At 38.3% G+C, this 14788-nt stretch overlaps 1 protein-coding gene across 1 annotated transcript in view; it reads left to right on the top strand.

Moving 5' to 3' along the window:
- The window catches only part of LOC122792374 (phosphomannomutase 1-like), a 76629-nt gene extending 62231 nt beyond the window's left edge, over positions 1–14398 (top strand). Inside the window, exon 2 of the mRNA XM_044060162.1 lies at positions 13929–14398. Within this exon, the coding sequence (XP_043916097.1) occupies positions 13929–14398 (470 nt within the window). The remainder of the gene's footprint in view (positions 1–13928) is intronic.
- The last annotated feature ends 390 nt before the right edge of the window (positions 14399–14788 follow it).

Genomic DNA, 14788 nt, shown 5'->3' with positions numbered 1-14788 from the left:
ATGACTATACACACTCTCACACACAGACACACACACACACACACACACACACACACACACACACACACACACACACACACACACACACACACACACACACACACACACACACATGCACATTCAGAGGTATCTTTAAAAATACACCTGGTTATTGATTACACTCAGTTGATAATACTAGCCATTAAAAGTTTCTTATCACCGTACCTCTCAACGGTCAAGATTTTTGTAGATTGTTCACATTTTTTGCCACTTTTGTTTGGTCTGTTCCTCATTAAAGTTTTGGTTTACTGGCAAAACTTTGGGTGTTGAAGTCACTGAATAATTAGTTACATTCAAGTTTCAGACTTTATAATAGTTTTCAACAATCAGGGACAAATCTCAATGGAATCAGAGACAAATCCAGAAGTAATCAGGAACACTTTTAATATATTAGTACTATTATTGATTTATTTATTTATTTATTTATTTATTGGCATTTGATTACCAGGAAAGTCCGACTGGGTAGAAGCCCATTTTCAGAGGAGGCCTGGGGAGAAAAGCTTAAAATTATTACAAAACATTTAAGAACAATAATTATACAATCTTCAAAAATAAAACAATCTTTAAAAGTAAAACAAAAATAAAATTTGCTTGAGACATTGAGAGGAGGAGAATGTCAGTTAATATACTTTTTCTGAAGTAAAAGTGTCTATTAACTCTATTGATTGCCATTGTTAATTAAGTGTAATTCACTACTTTTTTCTCTAAATGTCACCCGTTTTAGGAAGGATTAAGGCAGCTAGAGCTAAAATTTGAGTCAAAATCAGGATGCCCTGAAAAATCAGATACAGATGAGAGGTATAGACATCATATTATTTATTTATTTATTTTATTTATTTATTTCAGTTTGATTACCAGGGAAGTCCACTGGGCCAAGAAGTACCCATTTTCAGTGGAGGCCCGGGGAGAAAAGCTCCAAAGGCAGTACAATCAAAGAATACAATGCATGCGATAAAATACAAAAGAGTGTCCACACTGCAAGTATACATAGTAATAACACTGTAAATGCAATTTTACAAATAGAATGTCCACACAGCAATAATACAAAGAAGAGCACCGCAAATGATAAGAAAAACACAGCAAAAGTACAAAGAAGAGCACTGCAAAAGCTAAGAAAAACAACAATTTTTTTTTGTACTAAAAATTTGCAATATTTTCATCCTTACAGTCAAGGGAGAGTCAGATAAAACCATTTAGCAAGAATTAGAGTGCAGAAGGTGCAGGAGTAGAGGGGCTTAGTTTAGGGAAGCCTAGAAATTAAGTAGGGTGAAAGCAAGAACATTTCCATTTTGAAGATAGGTGTAAGAAAAGTTGGGTTTTGAAGTATTCTGTGTTAGGTATGGTTCTAAGAGAAGGAGGGAGAGAGTTCCATTTTCTACCTAGAGAGAAGGATAGAAGTTGCTGGCTGGCGGGATGTTTAGGTCTGTGAATGGAGATTAGATTTTGGTGTTCGGATCTTAATGATCGATTGGGATGTAAGGTGGAATGATGTTGGATAGAGCTGGGCATTTTTCTGGGTAGAATATTAATTTATGAGTGGTTGTAAGTTGAAGGTAGTCAAGGTGGTTAGGGAGTTCTAACCAGTTTAGAGATTGAAGGGTGAGACAGTGGTGAGTTGAGGTTTTGGATTTAGTGGCGAATTTAGAGATTTTATCATAGCAAGCTTCAAGTTTAGAGGAGAGGGAGGTGGACAGATTAGTTAGAAGAGGGGCACCATAAAGTAGAGAGGGAAGGAGGTAGGAAGTAGCTCAGGTATACCTAGAGGATTTAGAAAGAAATAGATTATTCCTGTAGAGCATACCTAACTTTTGTTTTTTGTTTTTATGTTTTGTTGTATGTGGAGGTCGAATTTAAGGCATTCGTCAATGGTTATGCCAAGGAGTTTAGCGTAGGGTACCACTTCTATAGGGGTGTTGGTTTGGCTGAGGATGTTGAAAGTGTTTTTGTCAAAGGAGGCAGCCTTGGTAGGGAGGAAAGAGAATACATGTCAACATAAACCCTGTTATTATAACAGTTTTCTATTTTGCAAGAGCAATACTCAAAATATGTGCCTATTTTTCGGGCTTTGATCCCCCACCCACCTCCCCATTATTTTAGTCTTTTTCTATTTTGTGAGGTTAAATGTTGAGTGGTATCCATACCTCTTAATTTTAAATGACTTGCATCCACTGCACACACATACACACACACATACACACACACATACACACACACACACACACACACACACACAACACACATCCACCAACCAACCAGTAGAAGTCAATTGTCACCAAAGTATACATTTATATATGATACACCTTACACTGCTCCTACTAGAATGTTTGTAAGTACTAGGTTAGGGAATGTCATCTCACTTAATATGCACACACACACACACACACACACACACACACACACACACACACACACACACACACACACATCACATTATGTTATGAACATGATACCGAACAGTTATACATATCAGGCTTGGGAACATCATGTTCACAATGCACACAAAAATCCCTAGGGCATGGCAGCCATAATGTAGAAAGGTAGCCAATAATGAATGAAGGAGAACCATGACATACAATATGTGCTTAAACATGATAAGCATGATGCCGAAATGTTACACATTGTAGGTCAGGGAATAGCATGGTGCAAAATACACACACACACACACACACACACACACACACATACACACACACACACACACACACACACACACACATATATCTCTCTAGCTAAGCAAACACATGCACATAAACACACAAATACAGACACACACACACACATATATATATATATATATATATATATATATATATATATATATATATATATATATTATATAAAACACACACATATGCACATAAACACACACACACACACACACACACACACACATATATATATATATATATATATATATATTATATAAAACACACACCTACACATAAACACACACGAACACAGACATGCACATAAACACATTGAATCACCCACCGACACAAATGTTCTCCAGGAAGGGTTGACACAGACAAACAACTGGCATCAGAGCCATGGACTAAAACTAAATGCCAAGAAGTGCATAATAATATCCTATGGAAAGCCATCCACCCCTAGTAACTATTATTTTGACAAGACACCCTAAAGAGTTGACCAAGTAGTCCGGGACTTTTGTACACACATAGACAGTAATCTAGCCTTTGACCATCATGTGTCTAAATTAGTGAAGAAATTATTTTATGTTGTGCAACATATAAACAAAGATATGATGTCTAGATCCAAGAAAGTCATTGTTCCACTGTATTTGGCATTCATCAGACCCATTATTGAGTACAGTGACCCCTTTGGTATGTACCTAATCAGGCATATCCAACAATTGGAACATCCACAGAGATTCCTCACTCAAAGAATACAGGGCATAAGTAACATGTTTTGTGCAGACCATCTCAAGACCCTATCCCTGTATTCTATCTCCTACAGACTGTTGAGGGGAGAGCTATGTGTGGCATACAAGGCATTGTCAGACCCCCACTCTGATGGATGTCCTGCATATCCACAAAACAAACAGCATCAGAACTGCCTGTTCTAAAGACTTAAACTTTGCTTGTGATATAAATACGACCCATTGGAGGACAGGTATGTATCACAGAGACTACCCCTTCTCTGGAACAGCCTCCCTATCTATGTGAAGCAGAGTTCCTCCCAAACCCAATTCAAGAGTAACTTGGACAATTGTATGGGGAACAGGAAATTCATCCCTGGTTTTGTATCTATGTCTCTGATAGACACAGGAAGCCTGTAAATGGCATATATATGTATAATGACTGGCCTGTGAGGGGCATTGGGCTGTACTGTAGGGGCAAATGATCAAGACACCTGTTCCAACATTAATTTAGATGAAATGTCCAAGTCCAATGTAGTTGGGATCCATGCTTGAAGAAATCAGAGCATGTCTTTTTGCACCACACCTTCTTGGACACCCAGAATTCTAATATTATTACATCAGCTGCTATTTCTGATTCTGCAGGGTTTGTGTAAAGTCTTGAAAAAAGGATACTTGATGTTCTGCCTCTTCAAGCCTAGCGGCTAAGTCCTGAGTAGTACATCCAAGTCTACCCACATGCTCATCCGCATGCTCTGCTGCACCCAAAACAGTATTTTTTCTGTGCTGTGCATGGCTATGCAGGGATGTTCAAAATGCTTACTGTGACACTTGTAGTTCATAAATAGAAGCAGTTAAAAGAGTTGTTTTCATCTGTGATGATTCTTGGTGCTAAACTTGTTCAGTATTTCCGACATTAGAGGGTAGTGAACAGGTGCAGAGGTTGCTGTGTCAGCTGTGGCTGTTTTTGGCATAAAGTGAGAACACAGTACATCAATATTAACTTTGGATTGCTGCTTCTTTGGAGACATATATACTAAGCAAGTCTCCCATGAATGGAATATCGCACTGTGTGAAATGTAAGCATTTAAGGCAGTCTTATTCTACTTTTAGAGTTCTTAAATTCCAGAGCTCTAGTAGTTGTGCTCACATTGCCAGACATGGAACCAAAACTGTACAACTGTGCTGTTTATGCACCATCAGTGGGAGGGATATAACTTACTTCCTTCACATTTTTAAGTTACTGGGCTATTAGCCTAATTGGACTGCTCCATCTCAGCAAGTAATTAGCTCTCGTAACCTGAGTACATTGATCCAGCATTACTTCCCTTAATTTCTGTAATCAGATTAATAACAATGTCACTTTTTCCATGAAACATCCAAGTCATGCTTACATTTTTGAAAGGGAATGATTGCAGATCCAAGAAATCCATTCACTGTCTTATTCCTGCCCTTTGTTTTCTGCTTAGGTATAATATTCTGCCTGACTATAAGATGTTTACGATGTAAGAAGAGACTTGACCTCTTTTGTATGATATTCAAAGAGGTCATCTTGTAACATTTTATAGATTATCCTGTCATTGCACAAATATGGGTAACCCTCCAGCTAGGTGGCTTAATCAGCAGTTGATGAGAGCAGTATCTGAATATCACTAAGAAATGCTCAGATAAAATTCTAGGCCATAAGTCCAGAGTCATGTGGCCCAGTAACACTTCCCGAACTGGCAAAGAGTAAACAGCCCTACAATAACATTTGTGAGAAGGGTGAATATAATGTCATTGTTCTGTCAGTGGATAATTGAAAGTCATATGGCTGCAATAATTCAGATTTATTACACACGCTATGCAACACTGCACACAGGACTATTACTAGATCAAAATTTGTTCAACCAATTTCAGAGTGGCAAGGTCCAGTGTCTCCCTGTTATTAATGGTACATTAGGAACTGTGAACATAACATTTGAACCCACTTAAACAACTGAAAGGTTAAAGGGACTGGAGAATGCTTTGTCACCCATTCTTAATTCTATTCCACAGTTTGATACTTTACAGAAACAGAATGAGAGTCAATGACCACATGCAACATTTTAAATTACATGTACAGATCTCTTCTGGTCAGAGATATGATACCCCTGATCTGGTAGAGTTGTCTGCCCCTTACACCTTATCAACCTATATTTTATCTCCATTGGTCCCATTTCTCCACCAGTCAGACTGCTGAGCAGCCCAGCTTCTTCAGCTCTACTTTCTTTTTGTTTTTGCATCACAGATATTTTACATTTCTAAAGGCTCGGTTTAATAATACTAGCAATTATTAGCCTTTAACATGCACATGATATGATGTCCAATATGAATCACTGAAAGTATACTTAAAACTGTAATTGCAATCTCCTTTGTTGAGGAATCTCATCTAGATCCCAATTAATTCTAAGTTTCCTTTATACCACCCTCACTCACCCCGGCATATAAATAATACTTCATTTGGCATTTATAATTCTAAACAACTCTACCAAGTAGAAAGACTTGAGCATTTTTAAGCAAAATAATCCTAAATTTGAAGAACAGCTCATATTTAGATAAACCACAATCCCAGCTTTTATTATAGTTTCCCTTGTAATGCTGTCCGTGTACCAGGTCACTAGCTCATATTAAACTTCAAAAAGTCCATGATGTGCATTCTAATATGAACAAGAGAAAATACTTTTAACAAGAGTCTCTGTCGTCTCATTAGTTGTAGGTTCTTATCAAGATGCCAATTCTTTTTAATTTTCCTTTACTCTGTCTTAATTTCCTCCTATGTAGAATATAATGCTTGATCTGGTATGTACAGCTCTAAACAACTCCCCCAGCAATGAAGTCCAAGTATTTTATAGCCAAAAGAATCCAAGATTTCATGAACAGCTCATGTTAATTTTGCCTTGTAATGTTATTCTTGTACCAGACAGTAGGAGGACTGCATTGTATAGGTTCATAGGTATGTAGATTTATTCTAAGCAAATGTTGTGTCATCCATTGTAGGCCTTGCTGAGAATGGCATAGAAGGGATCCTTGAATGTAAGCTAATACTTCAGAAAATAAATGTGATGCCCATGCCCTGGCCCAGCAATCAAGGAGCATCAATCCTCACTACTAATACCAGAAAGGTTGTCTCCTAGAAAAGGAAAGGATAACTAATACACACAGTAAAGTACAATTTCCCTTAAGTGCACACAGAGATCACAGTCAGTCTGGGGCTGGTTGCTCCCTTGCTCTCCAGGTCCCCAATATGACTTCCCAATGGCACAGCTATAGGGTCCAGGTCTCAGCCTAGCTGGGCAAGCTAAAACCTCCAGTACCCTCTCTGTCCAACCAGTGCTTCATGTCCCTGCCCAAGTAGCTGACACAACACTCACACACTTTGAGAAGTGGTTATGCAACCACATAGACTCTCCTGGGAAAAGGCTGGCACAGGTTCTCCAGCTGTGTCCTTATTACCCAGACCATACTGTAGTAATTCCTGCCACCACCCAGCTAATAATTATCAGCTACTAAAAGACCCTTAAAAGGGTGTCCAATTATTACTATGCAATATTATTATCCAATTGGTAATGTGACTATTCAGTCTAAGGCTTATTTTAGAGTGGTCTATTAAAATAACCCCTATAAAAATGCAATGTACTCTAGAGCTTATCTCTACACAAACCAGCCACAGGTAAAGGTTTTTAAAATATTTAATAATAAATAATTAAAACACAAGACAATACTACTACACCTCAGAGATATCTAAGAGTTCAGAGATCACACAAAAACCTAAAATAATACAGTAGGACAGGTCTGATGTCAAAGAAAAACACTTAATCTAACATTTTAATCTTTAGCTAATCTTAAAAGAAAACACAGTGCTATAATCCTACTTACATACATAAAGCACATAATAAGCAGTGCTGGGTTAGATGTCCAAGATCAAAATGCTTCTGAGTCTCTCACTCAACAATAATTTTTAAACACTAACCAACAACTCTCTAAGGCCCACCCAAATTACATCATTTTGATACTTAGTCTGGAGTTCCCAGGCCACAAACTGCATTATTTAACAAGCTAACACCTGCTCAGGAGACTACAACAATAAAAGGCCTTGCACATATACACTCTAGCAGAAACCAGAGCAATAAAGCACCTTCCATATGTAAATTCTGGCCCTTAACTTTAACCTTAAAACAATGGGCCTGAAACCTTCATCCAGACTCACTGGATTTGACTTGTAAAACATCAAAGAGATTCATAAGATCTTTTCAACTTCAAAAGACATATTTGAAATGCTTGGCTTGGTTTTCCTTACAGCAGATGGCAATGTTGCAACAATCTTGAAGTTCACATTTTACAGTGTTTTCTTTCATTTAAAAATACAAGCCTGTATTTTACATTTATTTATACAATTGATAGAATTATGTATCAAATTCTATTTGACTAGCCTAGCAGCCTTCGCCCATCTTCCTCCAATCTTCACAATAATGATAGCAGGCAATGGAGACATGATTTTGTTTGGGTATTTTTGTTGTTTCTCCCTATGTTGCTTTTTCTTGTATGACCTTTTTACTAGTTGTTTGGTCTTTATTTTGGGAAATTTTGCTATCACCCTTAATGCTATGTGCATTTTTTATTTTATTTTATTTGTATTTTATTTATTTGTTAACCAGGTAGACCTTCCAAACACAAATGTCCCTTTTCAGGGTTAACCTAGTACTCAGGACTAGACGAGTAGCTCATTAACAGCTCAAGAACTTAATCATCTGTGCTAACTGCCAGACACATACCTCTCAACTGTCCAGAACTTTGCACAATGCTCCTGATTTTGCCTTAAATTTTGCCCTTGCCCTGATTAAAAAAATGATTTTCTGGTAAATCATTCAGGATTATAGTCAGTCAAGAATGCCAGATATTAATGCTTCATATTCTTATTATTCAGAAAATACATATTGATGCAAAATATGTTGTTATGTTAACTTCTTAACTGAGTTAGAGTAATATTTAAAAATGACCCCTGATTTTGGGACTTTGTCACCCACTATTTTTGGATTTGTCTAGAATTCTTCATAAAAAATGTGAATGGTATGGTTTCAGGCTTTTTATAACATGAATATTCTCAGAGAATGTCAATGAGCATGCAGAAGCCATGTGGCTGGACCACTTATTTGTCTTTAATAGGTCATTTGCGTATTCCAATCACCTGTTTCACAGGAGGTTTAAGTTATTATGCAGTGGAGACTTTGCTTTGCCTAGATCGTTTCATTGCTTTTGTCTATGTGGCTTTTCAATGTTATACGTTTATCTGTTGTTTTAGTGTGAAAGCCCTGTCCTTATTTTCTGTGTTCTTCTCCTGTGAAAAGATCTGTGCCATCTGTGTCTTAACTTCTGAGTTATATCAAACCCTGCTCTCTGTGACTTCATTTTCCTCAAAAAGAAAAACTATACAGCTTATACACATTCCAAAAAATGAGTTGTATGACAAATTATCTCTCACTACCCTCTTCACTTATAGAACAAGCTTCATGTGCATATTATACAGTGTAAGGACCCAGCATCACTTAAATTTCAGTTAGATGAATAGGTAGGCTCCTGTAAACTCATCCCAGGAGTCAATGGCTATAAACTGCTGACTCTTCTTAAATAAACAAAGTCATATCTCAAACTCCTTTATTCCTATTGTTTCTTTTTTCTCCCTTTTTCCTTCTCCCTATTTCCTTTCCCTCTAACACAATCTAAGCTAAAAATATACTGCCGACATTTCTTAAATTAACTCTAACTCCTGCTATCATCTTCTGAACTACTAGCTGACATTTATGCCATAATCAGCTAAGCCTACAGTGGCTAGCACACCATTTGCTTAGTATAAACATATGATCCTTTGAACCTATAAAGCATGATCCTTTAACTGTCTGGTGGAAACAAGGCACAATATGGACTGTACTTTATTCGTATTGCCCTGTACCTCACCATCTCATGCTGCTTATATGACACTAACTCTTTTAAAACATTCAAACCCTTTTCCTTGGTCTGACAGCTAAAGAACTCCCTCAGTCAGGGGCAGGCTATGATTTGTATAATCACTGGACATCCTAAACAGCTTTCTGCCCATGTTCCAGGCCTTGGCAGACGTCTATGAATAGAAAGCATTTGCTGTCCTAGCCTTTAGGTCCACTAATTTACCCAGGATGCTGCTGTCTTAGACCATTCTTCTGCTCTTCTGTGTGCCTTCTGGAAGTTGTTAGTTGGCCTCTAGGCAGATAAAAAGACTCTTTTGTGGCTTCAGCATTATCAGGAACCACCTCCAACCTGCCTGTAGAGGTCACATGGCTTCTAATTCTGATAGTCTCTCAAAAAATAAACCCTCTCAGACAATTGTTTTAATTACCACTCCTTTTGTCATCCTCTTTTTACATTCATGTCAGTTGACTGAATCCACTGTCTTAGAAACTACTAACACTGGTTCAATGATACAGAAAGCTATAAACAAAGAAAACCTCAAGAAAAAGAAAGTATCAAAGTCCAGACACCTTACAACAGAACTTAATCACAAAACTTTGGCATTCCTCCATGTCTGTGCAAGGAAAGTGTCCCACGTGAAAGATTCAGGGTGGCTTACCCCTTTGAAAACACTGCTGTTTCCAGATTTCTGTGTTTTTCTGCAAGTGGATTTCATTCACTTACTGTTAATGGTTGCTATTACTGGATTCAGTCAACTGCTATGAATCCTCAGCTTCCTGTGTATAAAAAAATAAGTTAAATCCATTAATAAAGAAACCAAAAAATGGCAACAATTTCATTACTGATAGAAATCTGATTAAGTAAGAAGGTCATGCTTCAAAAATACATACTCAGATTCCATTATGCCAGAATAACTAAATTAGTACTACAAAATGAAAGTGATTAAATGGAAAAAATAATGTGATGCAATGTAATTCAAAGATAGTGTTGCTAGCCAGCCCCAAGTCCAGCGCCATCTATATAATCCAGCACAGCAAATCAACCAGTCTTAAAACTAATTCTGTTTTATGCAAGTTCTAGACCTTCCAACAGGAATAACAACTTCTACATTTAACACAAATAATTAGGAACTGAAGAGATATTCCTGTATAATATTAATATGTATACTATATCGTCATTACATCCATTCATTTACAGCTGAATAAAGTAGGAGGTACACGTGACTAAAGAAATATGAGTACTGCTTAAAAAAAAAGATACATACACACACACACACACACACACACACACACACACACACACACACACACACACACACACACACACACACACACACACTTGCTCCATTCGTTCTGTCGAGCATTCATTTATTTGACTAAATGAGCTGCCAGGTCATTTGTGTGAATGTCCATTTTATCAAACATCCATTATGTTGAATATCTGGAGTTCCTATCATGAATCAAAGAGGCTGAACATCGAATGGCTTTAATGTCAGAAATGCCATTCATCGATATGTTTTTTGTGAGATCGAGGTGTAGTGAAGATCAGAAAATTTGCCCTTTCCTCACTGTAGTGTGATCTCAGAGTTGTTATATATAATTAGCGGGGGGGGGGGGGTGATCAACTTCGAGGTACGGCATTTTCAACCTTTAAGCAGTTCAATGTTGGATCTTTTTGAATTTGTAATATAGACCATATCTGTTTGGCCGAAAAACATGTAATTGGATTTTACATTAAATGTGTGTGTGTCTGTTCATGAGTTAGTGTTAGAGTAGGGATTAGGTAAATTTAATGTTACAGCCCTGAGAATTTCTTATAGCCTGATTGGTTCATAGATATATACTAGGCTAAAGCCCATCTTCATTATTATCATCATCATCATCAACTCCTTTTTTCCCACTGTCTACATGGAGATGGGGTATCATGTTAACTGCCACCATCTCTTCCAATTCAGTGCCACACTCCTGCCTTCTTTGACACTCATGACTGACTATTACAGATCTCTTACACAGTCCATCCACCTCTTTGCTGGATGCGCTCGTTTACTCTTAACTTCTTCCTGTCTGTCTCAAATCTTCTTCACCAGATTGTCTTCTGCTTTTCTACACATGTGCCCGAACCACTGTAAGCCATTCTCTTTGATTTTTTTCTGCAATTGGAGATACTTTGGCTTCTACTGTTATGTCCTTATTTCTTCACCTGTCCTACATTTTTGCATACTACCACCCTTCTTAGGCACTTCATTTCTATCACCTTTAGCATCTGCTCTGCCTTTACTATCCGGGTATCTGTACCGTATAATAGTACTGGTCACACCACTATTTTGTACACCTTACTTTTCAGGTTCTTTGGCATTCTTCTGTCATACACTAAGTGACACTCTATGTAAGTTGGCTGCAGCCCCTCTGATTCTAGCTTTGGCTTCTTCATTCAGATTTCCCTTCTCCTCAGTCACCCCTCACAGATACTCGAAGTTATTAACCTGTTCCACTATCTTCCCTTCTATCGCATTTCTCAGCTTTTTCTGATTTCTCCAATTTGCTGCCATTACCACTGTCTTATCTGTACTTAGTTTCTTCCCATGAGCTTTCAGTATTGCATGCCATTCCCCTATCCTTTGCTGAAGTTTTTCAGCAGAGTCTACCTGTAATGCCACATCATCTGCATAGCGCAACTTTATTGATCTGCCACCTCCAACCTGTTTGCAAATGTAGTCCATCACCAATATGAACAGCAGTGGGCTCAGAGCTGAACCTTGGTGCACATCCACTCCCAATGAGAACCCCTCTGTGGGACCAAACACTTTTTGTACTTAAGTCATTGGGTCCTTGTACATAGCCTGCACTAATTCTACCAATATTTCTTGAACTTTGAACCACTGCAGTACTGCCAAGATCAGCTTTCTTGGGACCTTGTCATATGTTTTCTCCAAGTCTAGGAATGCCCATTTGGACTCTTTGCTTATCTCTAGCTTCATCTCAACTATCTGTCTCACTGCAAACATTGGGTCAGTTGTACTGCATCCTGATCTTAATCCAAACTGCTCATCTCCCATCTTACTTTCTACTACTCTGTGTATCCATTTACCAATCACTGTCTCCATAATTTTCATGCAATGTGAGAGGAGTTTGATAATGCCGTATTGCCCACAGTTGTGGATGTCCCCTTTGTTCTTGAACACTGGAAAAAGTATGCTTATTCTCCAGTCATCTGGAAAACACCTTTCTCTCCACACTGCAATGAGTGCCCTCAGGGGTCATTTCTCCCCTATCTCACCCAGCATCTTTGTCATATCTGCTGTGGCCTCATCTCAGCCTGCTGCTTTCCCTTATTTCATCTCCCTTAGTGATGTTCTTATGTATTCTGTGGTGGACTCCTCTTCATCTTTCATCATAGATCATGTCTGAGACAGTACAGCTTCTGTGGGGTTTTATTCATTCAGAAGCTGCTGGAAGTACTTCTTCCATCTGCTTTTGATGTCCTGTGGACTGATGAATGAGTTCTTGCTGACATTCCTTATGTCTGACTATCTTCTTTATCTTTCTGTCTTTGCCTTGCAACCCAATATACTTTCTTTGTACCACTTACTGAGTCACTTTCCAGAAGATGGTAGCATGCCTCTGATGCCTTATTCTTTGTTATTTCAAATCCTTTCTCAGCTTCTTTGTTAGCCACCAGGGTCTTTTTAAGCCTAGCCATGAAATCCAACCCAGTTCTTTCCCTATATATCATGGGCATTTATTAGGAGGAAGTATGTTGGTTATGATGTCTCTACTGTCTGTCTCTGTCTATCAAAGACACGGGGGCCAGACCTGGGGTGAATTTCTAATTTCCCATCCATTGGTCAAGGTTAAGCTTAAATAAGGTTAGGGATAGACTCTGCATCACATGGATGGGGAACCTGTTCCAGAACATGGGGATTCCCTGATATATATATATATATATATATATATATATATATATATATATATATATATATATATATATATCTGTCTCAAAGAAATGTCTTATTTATGTCACAAGAAAATTTTAAATCCTTGGATCTAGTGGTTCTGATGCTGTTTCATTTGCAGATGTGCAAAAGATCCATCATAGCTGGATTTATGGATGTCTTGTATGCCAGGCATTGATCATCTTTCAATAACCTGTAGGAGACAGAATATAGATATATGGTTTTAAGGTGATCTGTATAGGACAATGTGTTTATACCTTAAATTCACCTGGTAAGGAGCCTTTGTGGGCATTCCATCTGTCACTTATGTCTGGTCAGGTACATGCTGAAGCGGGCATTATACTCAGTGATGGGTCTGATAAGGGCCTACTAAAGTTGCACCATGACTTCCTTGGACCTGGATGTCATGCCACTACTTGTACATTGGGTGATATACAATTATTTTGATTTTCTTACTATCTTGGCCACATATGACACTCTAATGTCTGCCATTATAGACCAACCTTAATACTTGATGATTTACCAGAAAATCAACATGTTGCATGACACAATATAAGGCTCAGCTGGAGGTGTCCTTCAAAATCATCAACAAGTGAGAGAAAATTGATCCCAAAACTGATAGATTCATCCAGTCACTGAGACACAAGGTGAAGACTGGTTTGGTGGGAGGATCTGACTACTCCAAGATTGCAGAACAGCTGGGAGATGATAATGATGTAATCAACAAATATGATTATGTGTTTGCGGAAAATGGGACAGTGCAATACAAGGATGGAAAACTTCTTTCAAAACAGGCAATCCAGAACCAGTTGGGGGAGGATCTACTGCAGGACCTGATCAATTTTTGCCTCAGCTACATTGCTTTACTTAAATTGCCCAAGAAAAGGGGTACATTCATAGAATTCAGAAATGGAACACTAAATATTTCTCCCATTGGTCGAAGCTGCACTCAAGAAGAAAGAGTAGAATTCTCAGAAATTGATAAGAAAGAGAAGATCAGGGAAAAGTTTGTTGCTGCTCTCCAAAGGGAATTTGAAGGAAAGGGCATTCGGTTTACAAAAGGATAGCAAACAGTCTCTGCAGTATCCTAACCCTGTGGTGACCCAGGAGACACCCTACAATCAATTTCCCCTACGTGGGTATTTCCCCTAAAGAATACCTGGAGATACTTTATGTATGTGTAGCCAAGTGAAATATATATTGTATTTAATACCTGTACTGCTACTCCTGTCCTGGCTGTAAGCTAGTACCTTCTCTGGACTGCTCCTTGGTGTCTGCCTCTTTTCCCAATATCCCTCTCTCTCTCCCTGAATCAATCAACCAGTCCTCTCCAGCTCTCTGACAACAGTGCCTTTCCTCTGCACATATCTTTGGTCCCCCCTCCCTTCATCTGCACTCCTCTACTTTGGGTGCCTGGCCCCAGGTTTGGTACTCTAAACTTCTGTTGTACATCACTA

Source organism: Protopterus annectens, chromosome 1.part2, assembly GCF_019279795.1.
Source record: "Protopterus annectens isolate FY-2018-M chromosome 1.part2, PAN1.0, whole genome shotgun sequence".
In the NCBI taxonomy this organism is placed as follows: Eukaryota; Metazoa; Chordata; order Ceratodontiformes; family Protopteridae; genus Protopterus; species Protopterus annectens.
The sequence above is the reverse complement of the archived record's forward strand: the minus strand, read 5'-3'. Positions and strand labels throughout refer to the sequence as shown.